At 41.8% G+C, this 23,094-nt stretch overlaps 2 protein-coding genes across 3 annotated transcripts in view; one reads left to right on the forward strand and one right to left on the reverse strand.

The window, feature by feature from the left end:
• The first annotated feature begins 1,223 nt into the window (after positions 1–1,223).
• Positions 1,224–15,526, forward strand: LOC111850858 (F-box/LRR-repeat protein 16-like). Its single transcript, XM_023825176.2, has 6 exons — positions 1,224–1,671; positions 4,604–5,257; positions 9,363–9,871; positions 10,002–10,086; positions 10,763–10,826; positions 10,958–15,526. The coding sequence occupies exons 2-6, from the start codon at positions 4,610–4,612 to the stop codon at positions 11,104–11,106; spliced, it is 1,455 nt and encodes a 484-aa protein (XP_023680944.1). The 5' UTR covers positions 1,224–1,671; positions 4,604–4,609; the 3' UTR covers positions 11,107–15,526.
• A 324-nt stretch (positions 15,527–15,850) lies between these two features.
• The window catches only part of LOC111850859 (neuronal-specific septin-3-like), a 34,273-nt gene continuing 27,029 nt past the window's right edge, over positions 15,851–23,094 (reverse strand). For both annotated transcript variants that reach the window (XM_023825179.2, XM_023825178.2), the window contains exons 6-10: positions 22,665–22,782; positions 21,634–21,729; positions 21,319–21,415; positions 17,642–17,693; positions 15,851–16,996 (exon numbers count right to left, since the gene is read on the reverse strand). In XM_023825179.2, the coding sequence (XP_023680947.1) occupies positions 16,858–16,996; positions 17,642–17,693; positions 21,319–21,415; positions 21,634–21,729; positions 22,665–22,782 (502 nt within the window). In that variant the 3' untranslated portion in view covers positions 15,851–16,857. The remainder of the gene's footprint in view (positions 16,997–17,641; positions 17,694–21,318; positions 21,416–21,633; positions 21,730–22,664; positions 22,783–23,094) is intronic.

Consider the following 23,094-nt stretch of genomic DNA (forward strand, 5'->3'; position numbering starts at 1 on the left):
TTTGTGTATGGACTTCCAGTACTCTTCATCCTTTAACCCCAAAATATTTGGTTTAGATAACTGGTTTCTCTAAACTACCCTGTGATGGAATGGTTTCCCATCTGGAGACAGCCTGATACTTCCTGAGATAGATTTCAGGATCACTGTGACACTGCACTCTACGTCAGCCATGTACGGTGATGATGAGGAGGTCCCAAGCCACAGGTAGAATCGAAACTGCACTAAGTGACCAGCTGAAGGGCTGCCGAAAACAATGTCAGTATGTGTGCCGCTTGGCGTTTCCTTCCTAAGAATGGCTTAGGTCTGTATCCCAATGATTGCCACTTACTCTACAGATCTGATTAGATGCTGGATTTCTGCTTGTTAGGAGGACATGAAACTATGATACTAATGTAGAGACTTCGGTGAACACTGTTGGCAAGGTGAATCACATTACAACCTCCCCCACCGACAGGCCAACGTACCCTCATGCTAGGATCAGTGCTATACATTAGGAAGATTGCTACAATATTGGCTTGGAAGACAATTCAGTACCATACTGGTAAGGGGTTCAGTAATGGGAGGATGGGGGGCAGGGGGGTTAGGACAATTTTAGGGAGCCCAAAAAAATTTGGAACATAGTTGGATTAGTCTGGGTTGGGGACCCAATATTATATGCTTTCTCAGGCCCAAAATCTCTAGCAGCACACCTGATCCTGCTAAAACTGATAACAGACAATAATATTATGTGGTATTTTTAAAGATTCTAACATTTTACATCATACACCTTTGATCAATGGAGAGCATCAAGAAGACCACGTTTCCCCACATGACTGCGTCCACGGAATGTCAAACAAGGTGTGAGGTGCTTGGAACTTGTTAGAAATATTTTATCCATCCAGGGATGTGATGAGTCAGGCACATACTAGAGACCACAGGGCACATAGCATAAGACATCCTCAAAAGGACGCCAGTCCTTTATACAGTAACCCATGAGAGACAATGATATACCTAAATTACATGTGTCTTTCAACTGTGGGTGGAAACTGGAACACCCAATTGACACCCATGTGCACGAAGGGAGAACATGCAAATTCTACACACACAAGCATTTTGTAAGCTATACAGTGAGTGATCTACGATTCAATAGGTCTCAAATGCCAGCTGCCGTTTTTGTTTTTGCAGAAATAAAATATGAAGGCCTATAGGCGTGTCTTATGCTAATTGTATAAAGGTTTGTTCAAGCAGGAGTAGGAGTGCCTTTGATCGCCTGAAATATCTGTCACCGGCTGTGGCATTCACGGCTGAAAAAAGAAATACTACAGCTTTAAGAGTGGGCTGTTCTGGGTTCCGCTGTCAATGGGGATGTTGATATCGTGTTTTAAGTCCTTTTGGGCATCAGTCGAGGATATAAATACACCGGCGATATCAGCTAGAGATTGAAACAGCTAATTCTTTCACGGATCATCCACTTTGATCGATACTTTACGATTCCGTTGTATGCGTATATCCGCACCATTCTTGATTTCTGCGTATTTTGCTGTGAGGACAGGCACGCCAACATCCAGAATAACATCTCCCTACGATCCCCGATGGAAGGTAATAACATGGCGATTTCAGATCGACCCCAGGGCAGGAGATAAAGACACAGCGCGAAGACACATCCGGAAGCGGCGGGGGTATTGTTTCAAGGTAAGAAAAGCACAGGAGGCGCACCGTGAGGATGTATTTTTGTTCCGTGCTACATGAGATCAGCCATTCATCCCTCGCACGGCTGCGGCTGCTGCATGACATAAGGGCTTGATTCCAGTATGCACTGACGCACGCCGAACAAAGGGATCCGATGCTGCAAATGTATGGAGCGGCCGCAGCCGTGCCTTCTAATTTCATACCCGCGTACAATGTCTGTATTTCCATATTCATTTTCATTTGTTTAAGGTACTCTTCTAATGCACTGATGCTTTTTTTGGGGAGGGTATGGGGGCGGGGGGTGTACTGCTGTAAATGATCATAATGACACACGCGTCTTTAATAAATCCCGAAATGCATTTTTCTTTCGTTTGTATTCCGACGGATGCTGCTTCCTTTTCTGCTAAATTGTCGGAGCTCCCTACATTTGGCTATGAGAGCCAATATATTACAAGAAAAGACGTGTCGCAAATTACTTCTAATGCTTGCCGTGTAAAAAAATAAACAATGGAAAAAGTGATGTAAGCGCCCATATTGAGCTATACTCATAATGTTGTTTATTTCACTCATATACTGTAATTATTGCTTAATTTAACCCGAATTAAGCAAGGCAAGTGGGCTTGGAAAAGAGGGGGAAAAGGGACCATTACCAAGTGGTAAGCAAATTAGGAACGGAAAAAAATGTTTTTATGAGACGTAATACACCATCTTTAAACACTACAGGCGAAGATTTACCTAAAGAAACTGCATAAAAATAATTTACTGTTTTCATTGTTATTGTAATTATTGTTATTTTACCTCAATATCTTTGATGAATTAAGTAGGCAGAAGATACATACCCCTTATACTCCGGGAACTTCGGCCACTGTTACGTAATTGCCTTAGGATTGTTTAGATCGCACCCTTAGAAATATCAGACTGCAGCTGTCAGTAAATTAACGCACTACAGTCATACTTTTTATTTGGAAATGTCACTGTAAACTGTACTGGGGATTGGGGTCTAAATAACTTGAAAATATAAATATTTCTGAAGTCCAATTTTATTACCTAGTGCACGTTAATATCAGCTTGGTTAAATCGTTCCTTATCATCGGTGTAGCACTAAATAAGTCCTATATATAGGATGCAATTAAATTGGAATTCCACCCAAATATATATATATATATATATATATATATATATATATATATATATTTTTTTTTTTTAACCGCAGAGAATATATCGCCAGTACAACAGGACCTGCATGGCTTTCTTTGAAAAGTGAAATGGCTCCTTGATATCCAGGAAAATTTCACACCCAGATGTCACCAGAAGACATTTCTGTGCCCATTTGTACTGAAGGTCCATGGAACATTTTTGTGTCAACATTCACTGCCTTAACCCTGCACATAATATGCGATGCTACGTTTCCTGCCTTTGTAAAACAGCATATCAATATAGCTTTACTTACAGTAACAGAGAAGGTCCCCCATAACTAACTGCCTACTACTATAACCCTCTGTCCCCCATGAATAATCTGAGCAATAAAGAGGTAAGTAGCAGGAGTCTAGGCAAGAGCACAAAATACCCTGAAGGAGCAGCGTATACATGCTGAATACTCATGCTGTCATCTAGCATAGACCAAGAACGGATGAAAGTGTGAGTGTGTGTGTATAATATTTGTATTACTGAAAATCAGCAGGCATTATTAGTACTACTACCGTAAATATGACAGAGAACATGAGAATCTACAGAACCATGCACAGAGACCAAATCAGAGACATTTGTTAGGTATTATGTTAAATATTTCCAATTTCAGTATCTAGTTCTATATATATTATAAATACACCATTTGCACTGCCAATGACCATCTAAATGAAATTCAACTTTATATTATATATTATTTAAACTACCCCCACTTATTTTGAAAAACATATGTTCCCTTTGAAGTGTGATGTAAGATACAGTATTGTTTTCTACATCTGTTAGCAATTAATCTTTCTAAGCCTTTATTAAATATTAATTCTGCACTGAAAGACAAAGGATAGCAACAGTAAAAAGACATGACAATTGATAGGTACGACGTTAACTCTACAGCTGGTTGTTAGACAGTTGTCCATAAATAATGATTCTGGTGTCTAAAATGATACATTTTAGCTATAGGGGCGTAAAAATGGCTGTTGTATAACTATACCTAGCTACTTTCCGAACTGTTCATCTAGTACAGGGTAACAGGGAGCCTATCCCAGGACACAACACAACGGACACCAGACCATTGCAGGACACACACTCACCCATGATTGGCAATACCAAGACATCAGTCCGCTTCTTCTTGAGGAAGTCTGGTGCAAAAACGAACAGAACGTCAAACTGTTCCCACCCAGAGCAACTAGTGGGGACTAAAACCACAACCCAGGATGAGCGATTGGTTGTTTTTAACAATTTTAATGTATGTTTTGCGTTAAATCTAAGCGTTACTGATAAATTCCTGAAACACATGTATTTAGGGCAAGACTGCCAGCCTTAATTTTATCATAAATAATTTTAAGTAACTGTGGCATTAGATCTAGCTAGAAGAAAAGCCCTTTGACTCTTCATATACATACAGTTTTTGCAGTAGCATTCTTACAGGAGTATAATTGATATTTTCCACACATACCATTAAAGTTGCTTCACAGGCAGTTTGGTATACTGGCCATCAGTCTTACTGTCACCTGTGAGTCAGTGTGATTGAGCCACTTGTTTTTTCTTTCAGTTTAACATGATATTTGCGTTGGCTTTTGGTAAGCGTTTTGTTTTCGGTCACTTTCGGCAGCAATTTGGATCAAAATTATTGCTCAATATTCAGTATGTGTAGCGATAAATGACCTCAATAGAGCGGTCAGCTATGCCCTTCGTCTTCATCTTCAGTTTACTACGAGTTGCTTATGTTCTTGCCGTATTCTTTGTCCGTCAGCTATAAATGCTTAAGATGTCCACCCCCAACGACCTGAAGTCCCCCTGCGTGCCGAGGAACGGCATGGTGAAACTGCCGCCTCAGGCTAACGGCCTAGGCTCTGCCAGCATCACCAAAGGGACGCCGGCTGCCAAGAACCGCCTGTGCCAATCATCCTCCGTGCCCACCATTCTGCTTCCCCCGACTCTGCCATATTACATGGAGCCCCTTCCGTCGGCGGCCTCCCTGCTGGGCTCCGATTCGAACGCCGCCGCCGATCAGCTGTCTCGTCAACAGCTGTCCATGTCTTCCCTGGAGAGGCAGCTGGTGCTGGATGAGAAGGTGCTGAACCGGCTGCTCTGCTACTTCACCATGGCCGAGAAGTGCATTCTGGCCCAGGTGTGCAAGACCTGGAGGAAAGTGCTATATCAGCCCAAGTTCTGGGATGGCATCACCCCTGTGCTCCACGCTAAGGAACTCTACAATCTGCTACCCAATGGGGAGAAGGAGTTCGTCAGCCTCCAGGGATTTGCCTTGAGGGGCTTCCAGGCTTTCTGCCTGGTCGGTGTCTCCGACTTGGACATTTGCGAGTTCATCGACAACTACCCCCTATCGAAAAAGGGAGTCAAGTCTGTCAGTCTCAAGAGATCCACGATCACTGATGCAGGTTTGGAGGTAATTACACATGTTTTACATTGTTTTGTCTCTGTTTTGTACCCAAATGGGTAGGGGTAATATCTCTCAGGGAGTATATGGTGAAGTTTAATCTAGCCAGCTAAAGTATTTTGAAAGGCTGCTCTATGGCTAAAGTCAACCGTTTGCAGTGTAATGGTCTTAGTTGGGTGTCTACTCATTCTGATCCTTCCGGTCTGTAATGATAGTAATATTACATTCATTTTGATGAAGGAAAAGTGGCAGTGAAAGAAATATTAGAATGCTTATTTTTTCTATCTGGTTATTTCAGCTTTCAGTTATTCTTAATGCTTATTCCAAAGGGCATAGTGACTTTAATGCAGTTAATTTAGTAACGGTGAGTAATGCAGTACTTCTCTACTTTTGTAAGGGTTCACCGGTTATTTCTGGGTGTGGATGAATTTGACAAAAACAGAGGTGAAAAGCACAAAGCTTCAGCCATCACTGTATATCCAGTGAACTCATTCAGTCACAGAAACAGAGACTGTGGTCTGGTTTAACTGTGGAAATTGAACTGAAATTCCTGTTGGCACGTAGCTGTTAGATTCAAGGTTTAGCCCATTTTCACAGTTAAACTAGCTTTCAGTACCTAGCATTTGGCTGTTTATTTTATGGCTTGCAAGCAACGGTTTGGAGCATTTGTTTGTGCTGTATACAAAGATTGCAGAGTTTACATGCAGATTAGAATTCAGACTTAATAAATACACATACATGTTACCTGTTGTTCAGCTTATACAGAAATACTGGATAATATCTATTACAAAGCAACCAATCACTTCACATGCAAAGAGCCAGAGGGTCTGTCTGCAGTGAAAGTTCGCCTGCAATTCTGAAGTAAGGTATTCGATGTTTCACAACTGAAAACACTTTTTTAATCATATGAATTAAATGTTTCTAATAAACAATACTTTTTGCAATGTAAATTATAGGTAGCCAGCAATTTAATAGGTATTTGAAAGGAAACTGGAGTACTCTCAATGAATATTTATGCTCCAATCTGCAATTCTTGTGGAAAACTTTTAAATGTATTCAATGAACAGGACTACAACGAAACAAAGCCCTTAAATACATTAACTGCACATGTTTAGCAAACATTACACACTTCAACTCCTATTAAAACTAACTGCACGTAAACATATACTGAGAGACAGTCTACTTAAAAAGTAATCGATGTAGTGCTTTTGTACAGCTGTTATAGCAGCTTTTTGTGACCACAATAATTTGATGAACTAAGTGTATAGAATAAAACCACAATCCTATAAACTCCTACTGTTACATAATTCAGTTAGGAGAAACTGGTGCACGTTTAATCTGTCTGTCTGTCTGTCTATTGTCTGCCTGCTCCTTCTGTAGATTCTGTCTTAAAGCCAACTTATTCTGGGATGTTAGTCAATAACTACCGCTGAAACATCTTCAGAGCTGATGGAGCAAGCAGTAATAATGACAAGACAATAAATGGCACCTACATTTTAGATAGAAAAATAAGACATGAGGAAAAAAAACTTCATTTGTATGAATAATCAACAGAAAACATACGTTCAGAGCTGGTCAGACCTCTTACGTTAGTCAGAAAAATGGCCATCGATTCCCTTGTGTGCCAGTGTTCATTGTAAAATATGTGAGATATAAGATCTTAAACTGAAATGCTGCTTTAATAAGAATGTACAAGAAAATATCTTTTTGGCATTGATTTCATAAGAGCTCAGCAATGGGAGTAATGAGATCAATAAAGCAGGAACCCTGTAGGTGAGAGCATGTCTTTGAGGGCGGCCATGTACAATGGAGAGACGCTCATCGCGGGGCGTCTGTCGGCTACCTACACAAATTAGAAACAAATAATTAAAAACGGGTGACAAACACTGCCAGTCTGAGTGACACTGGCATTGACTTAATCTGCACAATGCAGCTGCATTTCCTCTGATTTGTTTGTTTTAATGATGTTTTCATTCTAATGCCATCAGTGTGCTTGTTATGATAACAAATAATCATTAGAAAAAATTAATTTAAGTGACAACATTCATTTTCACACTTTGGATCCTGCTAATTCTATTCAGTTATATATAATATGTTTACCTATATAATTATATCCAGACTGTGCAAAATTAGATTGCATTTTAGTTGATTTTTTAAATTTTTATTTATATTTTATCTTTATTTTTTTATTAGATAAAGATTTCTTGCTATATATCTGGAATGAACAAAAGAAATGAAACAGAGATTGCTGCCCTATTTACTTTGACAGATAATAATAAAAAATGTGCTAAGATCCTGGAGGAAAACAGTCACTACATATTACAATATCAGGGTACTGAAACAAATATAAGCAAGAAAAAGGAGATATAGGTCACGATTCACGTAGAGAGAATCATACAGTATCACCAAAAGAAAGCAAACAAGCATACGATTGTGGCTGATGTGGAATTTAGCTAAAATGGAACCAAAATTCTTGGCGGAAGCCTTTCCAGTGCGGTCATATCAGGCATTATCTAGGACACACAGGAAGAAAATGAATCGAATTAACCAATCACGGATCAGATCCTTGACAGAATCAAGTGCACCTGCTCTGTAAAAAGCACCAATCGTGTATCAGTGCCCAAAGCTCAGAATTGGATCAATTCTCTTCCCCTATCCAATGGTTCAAGGAGGCGTAGAAACAGGTGAAACATCTGCACTTGACTGACATCGTTTCTATTATGTTTAGTCAGTCTTTCAGGGTGGTTTCGCAACTCTTATGTCACCTCTGTTTGAGAAAGTCAAGCTAAGATTTGGGGTCTCAGAGTTTCGGGGTTTCTGTTTAGTTTAGGCACCATAACTTTTGGTTTTACAACAATTGATGTATATTATAATCTGAAAGAAGCAAAGATATATCTCTACTAAGAAAGCATCTCTCTATTGAGAGTTTTATAATCATTATGTGGCATATAATCAAAATAATATATGTGTCCCCTGTCTGTACTTTGAGTATTAAGTATAATGCAGGCAATATACATAATAATGTAGCAGATTGAATTAAAGTAAAGTAAAAGCTCTGAATCCCAAAGGGACAGAGGTTGATAAAAGGGGGTGAGGAATGAGCGATGAGGCGAGAGTAACTCAATCAGTGTAGAGTGCAGAGTGAGCATCTTACAAACCTCTCTCTGGATGGCATGCGGGTCATGCATTTAAAGACTTTTTTTAGGAAGTAGTTTCCAGGATGAAAGAGATGATGAGAAAGGTCCCATTTATATGAGCTGCATATCTTTTTGGCCTGCTGACAGATCATAATGGAGGGTCAGACGCTCCTCCTTCCAGACGTTCCAGGTGGTTGATTGAAATCGACTGGTTTTAATAAATGTGCTTTAAAATCAAACATTCTGAAGTAAGTTTTAAAAGACATTTTAAAACTGTCCCTCCTCTTAGATTTCGCAGTATGTTGCTTATTGTATTTTTACCAGCAGTGGTTTTGGTATCATTGACTGTACCATTGAACTCTGTTATGACTCCAGCTGGCTCTGTCATTGATACATCTGCATTGCTTATAGTCCTATAGAGTTACAGGTACAGTAGTCCTGTGGAGTTACAGGTAGTCCTGTGGAGTTACAGGTAGTCCTGTGGAGACACAGGTAGCCTTGTAGAGTTACAGGAAACCCTGTGGAGATACAGGTAGTCCTGTGGAGACACAGGAAGCCTTCTTGAGTTACAGGAAACCCTGTGGAGATACAGGTAGTCCTGTGGAGATACAGGTAGTCCTGTGGAGACACAGGTAGCCTCGTAGAGTTACAGGAAACCCTGTGGAGATACAGGTAGTCCAGTGGAGACACAGGTAGCCTTTTAGAGTTACAGGAAACCCTGTGGAGATACAGGTAGTCCTGTGGAGACACAGGTAGCCTCGTAGAGTTACAGGAAGCCCTATGGAGTTACAAGTTGTCCTGTGGAGATACAGGTAGCCTTGTAGAGAGCCCTGAAGGAAGGTTGTAATGCCGGATTAATAAAGAATACTATAAATTATTTTTCTTCAGAGAAAAAGTCAATGTGAACAAGGCGTATTATATACAGTCTATATATAAATGGTGATGGTGTGTCACAAAGCACCTTTTTCCATCTGCAGGTGATGCTGGAGCAGATGCAGGGTCTCGTACACCTGGAGCTGTCGGGCTGTAACGACTTCACTGAGGCTGGCTTGTGGTCCAGCTTGAACGCACGCTTGACCTCCTTGAGCGTCAGCGACTGCATCAACGTGGCGGACGACGCCATCGCCGCCATCTCACAGTTGCTGCCCAACCTGTCGGAGCTGAGCCTGCAGGCCTACCACGTGACCGACACGGCCATGGCCTACTTCACGGCTAAGCAGGGCCACACCACCCGTACGCTGCGCCTGCACTCCTGCTGGGAGATCACCAACCACGGTGTGGTCAACATGGTGCACAGCCTGCCCAACCTAACAGCGCTGAGCCTCTCTGGCTGTTCCAAGATCACCGACGACGGCGTGGAGCTGGTGGCCGAGAACTTGCGCAAGCTCCGCAGTTTGGACCTGTCCTGGTGTCCCCGCATCACCGACATGGCACTGGAGTACATCGCCTGTGACCTTCACAAGCTGGAGGAGCTGGTGCTGGACCGGTGAGTGCGCCATCCCCTCACAGATGGCAACAGCGAAATCCCTGTGAAGTCAGTGATTACCCAGGACCCCCTGAGGTCTAGGCAGCGTACGCCTGTGTTCCCTAACCTTCGCTGCTGCTTCCTCTTGCAGATGCGTGCGGATCACCGACACGGGATTGGGATACCTGTCCACAATGTCATCCTTACGCAGCCTCTACTTGAGGTGGTGTTGCCAGGTAAGATGAGCATAGCTTTAATTACCAGCGGGATGAGGGTAGCTGTCTTTGACACAAGGAAGAATAACAACAATTTAGGGTGCTATACATAGTAGGATAGAGTATATATGGGGCGGTGAGGTGGTTAGCACTGCTGCTTCACACCTCTGGGACCAGGGTTCGACTCTCCCCTATGGCTCCTTGTGTAAGTTTGCATGTTTCCCCCTGTGTCATCCTGGGGTTCCAGTTTTCCCCCACAATCCAGCAAACATGCCGAATCGAAGGTGAATTGGAGTTGCAGAATTTCCCATAGGTGTGAATAGTGTGTGAGTGTCTGCGATGAGTTGGTGCCCCATCTTAGGTTGTTCCCTGCCTTGTGCTTCTGGGATAGGCTCCGGACCCCCCCGTGACCCTGAGTTGGGCAAGTGGGTTCAGAAAAAGGATGAATGGACCGATAGAGTGTATATATAGTGTTATTTAACTTTTATTACCCATCTTGTCACCTCTCTCCACTTTTAACCATTTAGTCTAATTTATTTTTTATTTGTTTTTTATTTGTTATTCTGCTTCACAGTCTAAGGAGTAATCAGATTTGCATTTCATTGCGAGTTGTGTCTGTATAACGTATGCATCTGTATGTATGTGACAAATAAATCTTGAATCTTGTCGAAGTCTCACTCTATGGCCTTTCTTTCAGGTGCAGGATTTTGGTTTACAGCATCTCTTTGCTATGAAGAGCCTACGTCTGCTGTCCCTTGCAGGTACATTAAAATCGATTAATTTTACTTAGTCTGCCGTAAGTTATTCATAACAAAATGGTATCCATCTTCTGTATCTGTCCTGTTCATGGTCACAAACAGAGCAAACTTGAATTTTTATTTGTCTGTTGTAGGTTGCCCCTTGTTGACCACTACCGGGCTCTCCGGCCTCATTCAGCTGCAGGACCTGGAAGAGCTAGAACTCACCAACTGTCCTGGGGCTACCACTGAGCTCTTCAAGTACTACTCTCAGCACCTGCCCCACTGCATGGTCATCGAGTAGTGAGAGTAAACAGCAGCACTACGCATCACCAGGACAGTCTCATTCAGTTTAAACGTGAAGGCCGACCGAAACCGTCTTTATCCACCCAAGGGGAAAAAAGCAAGTGACACGGATGAGAAGACGAGAGATGAAAACGAATCATATGTGCCGGTGGAACGTACGAAAGTGAAGGCTTGGCGATTTCGGAGACCCAAAAGGAAAAGGAACGTTAATAAGTTAAGGCAGATTGACGTACACATTCAATCACACTAACAGTGTTCAAACGCATCATGTTTCATGAAAACAGCGAAGCCGCTTTGGTGTGACATTCTGTGTTTTATCGACTAATAAAAAGCGCATCCAGTTTTGTCCTGCCGCCTCCTATCCCGGGACCCGGAGTCCAGGGAAGGGGGTGAGAGTGAAGGGGAGCCCCCCCTCATGTCTGTGTCTTCTACAAAACCAATAGAATGAAGAATAGTTGCTTCCGCCTTTGTCCCTCCGAGCTGCACGCTTAAGTCACTTCTTGTCACTATGTATTTTTTTTTTAGATATATATTTTTTTGAGGTTATATTTTGATTAGTGGGACAATAAGAGAAGTAGCTGTGGCAGGCAACGAGCTATTGGTAGAAGGTACTGCGGTATTCGCAGTGGCCTCATTATGAGGTCGTTGTGCTGCATGAAGATGGAAGAGTCTTTACCCTTATTCGTGGTCATAAAGGAATGTACTTGTATAAGCATAATAAGGCCAACTTGGATATTAAGACGTATACTTTATGTACATCCATGTTTGTAGTCATAGCACTAATGACCGATGTTCAGCTACATCATATGGCTGCCAAAGCCAGTATGAAAGCCAGCTGTTGCGATATTGCACATTACTGGTTATTTCTTGATAGTGGTGCGTAGCACTCGACGTCGACCACAGCGAGTTAAGGAACGGACTGTCAGCTGTAATACGAAAGTCATGCAGAAAGCACCTTGGTATCATGGGAGCTGATTCCCCCGAAATATACAGGGTGTGCTGCTGTTAGCTGGTGGAAGGGAGTCGAACGGCCAAAACTGTTTATTTTCTTGTTTGAAAAATTACCTTCGTAATTGAAACCCAAGAGGTTATAAAAAGAAGCAGTATTTGTGAAATGGAGTGGCCGGTCCAGTGCAGAGAGGCCGGTCCAGTGCAGAGAGGCCGGTCCAGTGCAGAGAGGCCACATTGCCATTCCTCCCATCACTCCGAGGGCTGAAATGTGGTTTTGCTCTCCATCTCCCCCCTCTCCCCATTTTCTTCCTGATGTTGACATTTCTGACATATCTCGGGTTGGGGGCGGCGTTCCAGACACCATCCACACACCCCGCCTCCTTGCCTTTGTGTTCTCCTGCTGTCGTTGAGAGGTTCGCCTGTCCAGTGAGCTCCTCTCTGTTTACACCTGACCTCCTGTGCAGTGTCCATTGTCAGGGGACGCACAGTGGCATTAAGAGCACAAAAGGCTCTGCTGGAAACAAACAGTGGCTCTCCACGGAGCCCTCAATCAGTCTTAAAATCTAAATAAATACATATGGTCAGGATTTTGAACGCATTTCGTTCCTTTACTTTCCAGCACGATATTATTTCGGGTAAAGCTACTCCTTAACATCCATGTTCACACCAGAAAGTCCTATTAGAAGAGATTCTCAGTTATTAAAATAACCATGTGTTAGTCACCTCTGCATATGTATTAGGCTGATTGATAATCAGCAAGTTTATTCAAGGAAACGAATATAAGGGAAGCGGAACCATCTGTGAGCTAAAAGCTAATGTATTTCTAAGAGCTGAGGTCACAGTGAGTAAACACAGAGTGGAAACCTGTCTTATTTTGTTTTCAGTCTAAACAAAGATGGATTTCTTCTCAATAGTCGATACAGCAAATCAAGATATAATGCCTCAGGTTATGTCACCGGAGGTCCAGCCAAATGAAGGCCCGTCATTTTGGAACTCCTCGATTTTTATTTTTTTTTGTTTGTTTTCTAGGAGTCTGGTAGAGAGATAGTTTAAATGAAATGGGATTTGTTGCAGCTGGATATCTGTAAATGGGATATCTGTAAAGCAGTCCGTGCAGGTGAGGATATCTGAAAAAAGAAAAAGGATGGACTAAATGGATTCTGCTGGCTTGTAACACTTTCTACATTATGCCTATGTTCTTAATCAAGGCCAGTGTTGCTTCACATAATTCTTCATGCTTCTTTATTGCTTTTTATTTATTTTTCTGTGTACCTGAGTGTAAAAATATTTTTTGTTGTATTTATTTATATATTTATTCAGCGAAAGGGCCTGTCAGGCGAGAGTACGTTTTGGGTTGGGGGCAAGGGACGAAAGTGTTTTCGAAGTATCATTTCAGCTGTTTTTTGGGCTCGCACCCCGTGCTTATGCTCCCGCTTAGCCATCTGCTAACCGCACTGAACTGGCTGCACCGCGTCGCTGAATCAGAAATGTTTAAAATCACAGCTTACTTAAATATTTGTGTAACAGCGCCGTTCCCAAGCGGCGAGACGCAGGGCGACGGCGAGGCCGATCCGTCACGCCCCCTGGAGGGGGCCCAGATGGCCGCTGTAAACTTAGCTTTCCTGACACCTGCGCTCAGGCCGCTTAGCGACCAGGCGCCACGGCAACGCTCGTGCTCGATTGGTGGAAGAGCAGCTAGTGACACGGAGCGATGATCCTGCGACTGCACAGAGCCTGGCCTCTGCAGAGCAGACTGAGCAGTGTCACCCATGCAACTGGTCATCAGGTTTTTTAATGCATAGAAGGAGACCGATTCCATGGAGCCCATTACCTCCTGTTTTCAAACCAAACTAGCCAAGTTCTTAGTGTAATGTACCTATTTTGCAGTAGTGACTGTGTGGCAGGACGCGTAACCATTTGGCCGAGGTTTGTTCAAAGCCCAAGTTTAACTTGTTTTTCCTGTTTTTGATTTTTTGCCCGGAGTTTGCATTAATGTCCTGATACCTTTTTTGGAAACATACATTCTATTAATAGATGCGTAGACATTTCAGATGATTCCACGATTCCACTGGGAATTCAGTCTGGTTATTATATTAAGAGCTTTCTGAGGACTTTATTTATTTATTTCATTCTGGAAGATTCTGTTTTGGTCTGTGATGGACAAATGAGAAAAGGAAGAGCGTCTGTAGCTTGCAACTTTAAACCCGCATTTGTTGACATCACTGCACTTGAATTAAAAGTGAAAGTGAAAGTGAAAGTGCACCTCCGTTGTACTGATGCTTATTGTTACATTGGAAAACTGCTTGTAATTGACAACATTGAATTAAAAATGTCATTGAATTCACAGGGGGCTGAACAGCTGTTTGACTTAATCATCATGTTATAGTTTTGTTAACATGATTTAACATGATATTACAAGTAACCTGACCACTGAAAATGACAGGACTGTAAATAATCAAAACAAGTTCATATTGTTTTAAGAATTTGTGCTGATTGTTTATGAATATGTGCAAGAAACAAACATATATTATCAACTCTGCAAATAAGGTCAGGTTTTAAACATGGGTTTTTAATGACCTACAGACATTTCAATATACGGGGTATGTGTGAAATTTGTAAGCAGAAAATGAGTTCCTCCTTCAGTTCACCCCAAAAAAGTCAAACTTATTAACTTCTTGTGTACTTTTTCTATGTCATTCTGATCCTTAGTTTTCACTTTTTTATGTTTAAAGCATAAATTTCCCATTAGAGTCGGGTCCAGAAACTGAGAGAGCAGATTCATAAGGTGGATTCTGTGGTCAGTTCTTTTAGATTTGTTTTTTGGATTATTGCCTCGTTGAAAGGTCAAGCTAAACTTTTGTTCTTGGTGGAGAGAACAAGAATTTAGGCCAAAATATTCTGTATTATCTATATTAATCACTCCAGGACATATGGATGCAAACAGCCCCGACAGAAGACCTCTCACCATATTTCAGAGAAGGCCTAGAGTTATGACATGATTGTCATTTGGCTGATGCCAAACAAAATGCTGGATGCCTAAAACAGTTTCTGTCTGCAGTAACCATAAAAGAAGGGTAACAGTTGCAGTTTATTAAACATGAGGTTTTCTTCAATTACCTAGAGAAGGAACCTCTGTTTTGTAAACCTTTTGTACAAATTTTCCAGAACGCTGACATCAAACAGTGGATTCTCTTGGCCAAGTTTGGCAGGACAGCTGAGCTCTAGAGTATCTTCTGCTTCTAAAACCACCCGTATGAGTGCTTGTTGGAGCAGCGTAACAGTACATCATTTACCTGGCACATCAGCTTTGATGTTTATAATTTAGTCTACAGAGAGATTTGGTTCATAACTGACAACCAATATCCACTGTGTGCTGGATAAACATGGAGATGCATGGTATATGTTATTAAAGTAATGCTGCCTATTTGTCCTGACACAATCAATAAATTCCTAGACATTCTATTGCATATTCATGATCAAGTCTTATTGTGTGAGTTTCCAGTACTAAACATCCTGCCAGTGTGTGCATTGCCATGAGCTGGTGCCCCATCCTGGGATATTTGCTTACTTGGCCTGTAGCTTCTGAGATAGGCTCTGGACCCCCACGACCCTGTGTAGCACAAGTAGGTATTGAAAATGGATGAATGGAAGTAGCCCCCAAAAATGAAAGGCAACACAGATACTGTGAACCATCACCTTGGGCTGTCCTATTTTCCCCAAATATAATATCTTCTCTAATGCACTTTTTATGTATGAGATTTTGTAGCTGTTATTAAGAATTACACAGACTATTTTAATCAAGCATTCTTTGTTTTATATGCATATTGTTATGTAACATTAAGGCATATATCACATTTGAGATGTTAATACAATTAAAAACAAGAGACAAGTAGGCAAATAAAAATTGTCTGTACAAAAGAGATTTAAAAGTAGTCATATTTTGGATAAAAATATTAACAGTTATTATTAGCATTTGAATATCTTTGCAAAACATCACTAGTGAGCATTTTCTAGAAAAAGATATAGTCAACCTCTTACAAAGTAATAAAAAGTTCTATAACTTCAAGGGACCTTATTATTTTGCATAACAGAGTCGACCAGCATTTAATGCATATGACTAATCTCAATAAACAGTTTCCATCCTATAGTTTACTTTTCCCTGTAGACTCCTTTTTAATTTTGAATAAGCATAAAAAATTAAAACACAAGATCACAGCTTACGAAGATTTTGGCACTACTAAACACACACCATATAAAAGTGGCTAGCTACAGAGAACGATCGGAATTTTTGCAAGGGATATTAAGAAGTACAGAAATAAAGATACCAGAATGCAATGCGCTATAATAGCATGATTCCAGATTTAAGAGCTGACTGGCACTGCTTGTTTTATACGTAGTCAAAAAGCTGCCAGAATCTGAATGCCTTTGAAAACCTATGTCCTTGTCACACGTCACACACCGTTAATGATCCAAAGTCCCATGCTGAGTGACCCTCTGCGGACGGCGCCATAGGACGAGGCCGCTGGTTTGGTTTGGCACTGATTATTTGGACGTGTGGCTTTTCTCGCTGACATTTCACTGTGCTTCTTGTAAACATAGGCACTGCTCCGTTTCCAAGGCTACAGAACATGCAGATTAACCGGAGACAGAAATACATATCACAGCACTAATCGCCCCCCCCCCCCCCCTCAAAAAAACCCCACAAATCTTATTTATTTCTTTGTAACTTGAGAGCACTACAGCTGAGGCCATGAAGTGCGAGAGATGCAGCGCTGCCGCTCATTCGTTGACTCCTCCGTCAGAGGACATTTTCTCCTGTGGTGATGCTCAAAGACGAAAGTCCCAGACCGTTCACATTGCTGTCGTTAAGCCTCCTGACTCTGTAGGTCTCGTAATGGATGTTGTGAGTAACATCCTTTAAGTCTTGCAGGTGGGATCTGTAGAAAAGAGAACAAATAGAACTTACACTGAGCGTAGAAATAGGATGAAGGAGCAGCACAAACTAGAGCGATAAACTGAAAATCTGTTTCTATACTCCCTGGCTCCCATAAATAATCATGAACTGTTTATCAACACTTCAGCACTTCAAAACCTTGACACTCAACATAGCTGAAAATAGCTGTCTTGTGATGAATTTATCCCTTGATTCCTATATATGTTTTTTTCCTCAGTTTAGAGCATGTGGAAGGGGTACTGCTTTATCAGCAGAAGGGCAAGATGTTCTTTCAGGGGAACCTCAGCGAAAAGGTGTACGATGACCTGCTGGTGGTTTCATTAGTAAGACGGGAGGAAGAAAGAGGAGCGTGATGAAGCCATCGCTGTCATTTGAAAGGGGGATAGTGGTGCTTTGGGGCGGGGTCACTCTGCACCTTTGGTGACACTCTGTGTTTTCAGTGCATGGTGGTAATTCAGAAGAAATGAGAGAGGAGTGGCGGAGAGGCACGATAAAAGCCTGCATATGCGCAGCTGATAGAGACACCTGAAGGGGTTTCCAGACGAGGAGCTAAAGGATGTGGGTTATTATGTATTTAGGGGGGGTGCAGCAGTGAGAACGGGCCGATGTTGTTACTTGGCTCTCTCACCTGATCAGTAGATCTCTGAAGTTGGTGAACTCACAGTGCGCAACGTTTTCAACTGCAAAACCAAGAGTTTTGTTCAGACGTTAATACGAGCAAACACGTTCCTCAGAGGGTCAAAACACAATATAAGGAGCGTTTTTAAATGCTAGCTGGTGAATGAACACCGCTGGCTCTATGCCTACAAACAGAAAGCATGAAGGACCAACTTTCAGAAAACAAGCACGGAGATCTGACAGTTAGCCAGAGCAGGCTAGCAAACATTTCAGAGGAGCACGTTTTTCTGCACGGCCGGCAAAGCAATGAATGTCTAAAGGCTGCTGGCCTCAAAAAAGATTCAGCAATTGTACATTAGCTGCCTTCATTCAAAGTGATTTCCTATAGCTTACAAATTTCAATATGCATATAAGTGGATGCACTAATATCATCAAAGTTCTGCATTCTGTCAGGGAAAATGCAACCTTTCTTTAAAAGCTATGCTAATGTGCAAAACTAGTTAATATTCATGTTCCCCAGTGAGATCTAGATCTACCTGAACACTCGACTATCAGTTCATGAGTATCGGCACAATCGCATCTATTAGGTTGCCTTGAAGTGTCATAGCCCTTCTTTGCAATTAGCACCTGTTGAGTGCCCCGCCCCCCACCCCTCCCCCTTTTACATGAGAGGCTGAGAAAGAACAACTCAACATTACACATATGCTCTTATGGTAGCCTGATGTAGCTACTTGACCTTTCTCTCTATTGTGAAGGAACAGTGAGGTCTGTATATGTCAGTGGCAGCTCTAAACTCTAAAAGAAGCATCAGGCATTAAATCACAAAACACAATGTAACAAATAGTTAAATTACTGTAAAGCAATAAATTACCCTGGATGTGGTAGGTGGAAAATTACATAATGGATATACAGTATGACCATACAAGTATAGCTGCATCGCAGTTTAGACATATTTATCCACAATAAACAAACTTACAGTGCCAACGGTTCTGTATATGAAGATGTGGTGTAATACAATATTTATAAAAGTGCACAAACCCGCCGGTGTATTTATAGTCCTTGTGTTTGACTTCTTCTGCCTGCAAAAACTTCCACGTACGCCCCTGCCAGCCGCCTCCAGTGAACCCAGAATACAGCTGTGGTACCAAGCTGGGGTTTCGCGGAGAATACATCTCAATCTTTTTTATAGGACAAGGGGGATTTGAAGGGCATGTGCTTTTGGTTAGGTGGGCTTAGACTCCACCTTCAAGTCGTCTGGGTGGTCGCCATCTGTGTTATCTTGACATAGTGGTGTTCTGCCTGGATTGATCTTGGCTGGGCAGAGGTGCTGCTCCGCTGAGCTGACGGGCAGCCACATGAGGAGGAATAGGAGAAGCTTCTCGCGGCTCCTTTGAGGGTGTGAAGTTCGCAGGCCTTAAGGTAAGACCAAGTCTGCTCAGCATCATACGCCAGAAAGCATATCAGACTGCATGGCGTGTTTCAGGGCTTGGAGATGTTCCAGTGGAACCCAGTCCACTGACTGTGGGGGCCTCTGTAGGTAAGTGAAGCTCTGCTCGCAAAACTAGAAACCGTATTAGATTTTCTGTCAGATTTCTCAAATCAAAGCATTGCCGTCCCCAGTACATCCTGGTGCTCCCAGTCCTTGCTGTTGTCCTCAGTTTTATTCTAGGCCTGTTCCTTGCCTTACAGCTGACAGTAGCTTGCCCTGTCCCACAGCTGTCTAACTACACCATTAGGCATCCTTTCAATACCTTTGAACTAGTGGCTTTCTCATAATATGGAAAGTTTGCTACATTCCTGTCCAAATGACCTTGGAAATGGGGCATTTGGAGGTACTAGAGCTACATCCTAGCAGTTATGAAATATCCTAAGGCTCAGCTGATCAAATGATCGCCACTTGTACAAGTAAGAGCACTGGTACATCGGAACGCCTCTTTTCACTATCTCATTTTATTCTTCTTTGAGACACATACAAACATAGATACAGATGAGAATGAAGATTGGGGTCAAAGCACTGGATCGGGCCATTTATCTGGCACCCCTGGACCATGCATGGGTACTACTGACAAAAATGGAGAACTTCACGGTACAAGAACCCATAATACTAGCTGCCTTGTGAGAATGGGAGGGTCCCTATGGTCAGTGGCAAATTAAGCAGTTCAGGGGCCCCTTGGCTACACCTTCTGCAAAATGGTACAACACTTAACTATAAAACTACTAAATATTAGTAACTATAAAATAATTTCTACAAAGTCAAAGACAATGTAATGCTGTATCAAAGAAGAGCAATCAGATCATAAGATCAGCAAACCAGCAAGCTTACACTTTCACATCAGTCATATGCAGCAACCAGAAAGAGCGCAACAGAGACCTCACTGAGTAAAGGGATCTCAACAGCGTTAAGCTTAAAACATTACACTCTGATCCAGTGCGAGTCATCTGCATCTACAGTGTGCAGTCAAGAAACATTTAACATAGATAGAATAGACCACTGACATAAATTTACAGAGAGGGACAAAATCCAGAAGAATATAAACCAAGTAATTATTACAGTGGTGCCTGTGGTTCACGAACGCTGTGGTCTACGAACAATTTGGTTTGCGACCAAAAATTTAGTGAAAAAAATGCATTGGTTCGCATACAAAATTTGGTCAAAGAATAGATTCCTCAACCAGATCCCTTTTTTTATACTAATGTAGCACCGGCGGGGTGCATATCCCAGCATGCCCCAGCATATCCCAGCATGCCCCAGCATATCCCAGCATGCCCCAGCATATCCCAGCATGTCCCACGTGCAACTGTAAATAGAAGGACCACAACAGGCACCCAACGAGCACCAAACCCAAATACACAGACGGGAATCACAAGGTTGTCAGATGCCAAACTGCAAGATGCACACACAGTGGAAGATTTACACACGCTAAATACACGCGAGGATCGGACCGAGTACACATAAGACACGGGCAAATACACGCGCGACAATAGGGAAATGCAACCATTAACATTAACATTAACAACAACAATAATACAAGGGTTAAGGACTGTTAATAAAGAGCATGATTTCCCCGGTAAGCAAGTCTCCATGTCTCTCTCTGCTCCCACGATGCCTCGGTCTGCCCATCGCCACACTATATTGTGTTTTTACTATAAAAACCAGAAAATGAATTAACAAAAATTATTATTTGCTAGACTTGTGAACGAATTAATCAAATTTCGATGCTTTCCTATGGGAAAAATTGCCTTGGTTCGCATACAAATTGGTTCATGACCACTTTCCTGGAACGGATTGTTTTCGTGAACCGCAGGCACCACTGTATTAGAATGTGTTCCTCCATGCTTTCCTGGCACAAAACTCATTGATTGGGCTCAGAAAATTCACACAGATTATATATACCAGAATACACATAACGGTAAGAAAAGAGATATGTTTAGAATTGGCCTTGCCTTTCAGGTTTAACCAATCACCAACTTGCAAACAAATAAACGACCAAGGATCACACCTAAAAAAAAAAATATTTTTAAAAAATTGACAGCCAGAAGGGGCCCCATGATCACTCGGGGCTCCTACGCTGCAGCCTAGGCAAGGCTGTTCATTAATCGGCCCCTACTTATATTGGCAATCCCTCACAATCATTCTGTGATGCTACAGACAGTGGTGGGTCCCAGGTTCCCATCTGCTACACTCACCTTCTATGATGCCCCATTTAGTTTTCCTGCCCAGGACTTTATTTCCATTCACCTGATGCTCTCTGTCTGTTCCCACTACTGCAAAGGGGATTTTTTCCTGCAGGTAATATGCAACACATTAAATAGACTGCAATCAAGCAATCAAGTCACCTTTTTCTGTTCTGTGAAAGTAACACTGGTTAACTGGTAAACTGTTAGCATTAAGACAATAAATCATAACTGAAGAAAGTTCACATGAATACAAAACACGTTATAAAAACATAGCTTCTTTAATGAAGATACAAAATAATACAAAATTAAGATTCAAAATTTTACCCTAATTTTATCGTTCAGTATCCTGTCCTCTGCATCTTCATCATACTCTCTCTGTGGATATACTCTGATTTCATTGGCTTGTAGGTCATGCTGAATCTGCAGTGATGCAATACAAGGTCAAGAGATTTAGAGCGATGTTGTCACATGTTTACTTGGACCGAAAATCAGCTTCACAGGCATGTTGATTTATATATGCACAGGGTAACTGGCAGGTAATGAAGTTAATGCCCTTCTATTAATCACTACTCATGCTGAACATTTGTTACATGTCGATGCAAATGTATTGTGAAATAAAACTGTTTATCCCTAATGAAATTACATTTTTATGAGAGAAAAGCACCCTGGTTGTTCTTAGTGTATCCTCAGTATGACTTTGCGTCCAATGTAGCAGATTGCTAACTGTCTGAGAGTCCATTCACAGAAAAGCAGGATAATGTGCTGATTAACCGAACACTGCTCTACGACAGCTGTCTAATTGGATATGGAAGAAGTGTTTCTTAAGATTTATTTATTTATTTAAGATTTACACGATCGGTAATCGCAATGATTATGTGTCTCCATAGACCTACATTATACCCCAGTGGTCTGTTGTAAGTTTTGTTCATTAACACAGCGATCATCTTAACCCTAGTGACCGACACCATCATCATCAATATTATATAGTAGTAATAATAACAATTACAGTAATCATAATAATCATTTTCATTTGTATAGTGCTTTTCAAGGATCGAATGGACTGGCACCCTATCCAAGGAGGTGGAACAACAAAACAAATCCGGACCAAGATTTTCTTTCAACCAACCAGCTGCATATAAAGAGTGACATTTACAGAGTACTCAAGTGGTTGGGTGAAACAAAATCTCAGTCTGGATTAGTACTTTCAGCACCTGAACTTTCCACCTCTGCTGTCCAGGGTAGGTCCTCCCAGGACCCTGACTAGGATATGCAGTTAGGAGATGGGTGGATGAATTATTAATATCATCAGCAGCATTAAAAACCAGTGGCCGGGTCAGTCCCCTGAAACATCTCACCTTCTTCCTGAACTCCTGTCGTTCCTCGATGGTTAATGTGTCGGCCTTGGCGATGACAGGGACAATGCTGACAATTTCCCCGAGCCTCTTCAAGAACTCAATATCTATGGGTCGTAAACTAAAACAAACAAACAAACAAACAAACAAACAAATAAATAAAAGCCAGGGTTGTAGGTCAGTGTGCTGACACAACATGAGTCCTACACACCAAAATAACACCAGAAAGTAGAGATCAGATACCATCATGCCTTCTGCCTACTAGGAAAATGCAAAAATAACAGCCCAGTATTTTGAGATTTATCAGGGGTGAAGAAGACTGCCACCAGAATACAATCTTTAAAGGTACCACACCATCAACAGGAGAGTCAGGCCATGCCAGTATCTGTCAATGGGCAGCTGCTCCCTCTTAAAACCCATTCGACGGCATGTG

The sequence above is a fragment of the Paramormyrops kingsleyae genome, chromosome 5 (genome assembly GCF_048594095.1).
Source record: "Paramormyrops kingsleyae isolate MSU_618 chromosome 5, PKINGS_0.4, whole genome shotgun sequence".
In the NCBI taxonomy this organism is placed as follows: Eukaryota; Metazoa; Chordata; class Actinopteri; order Osteoglossiformes; family Mormyridae; genus Paramormyrops; species Paramormyrops kingsleyae.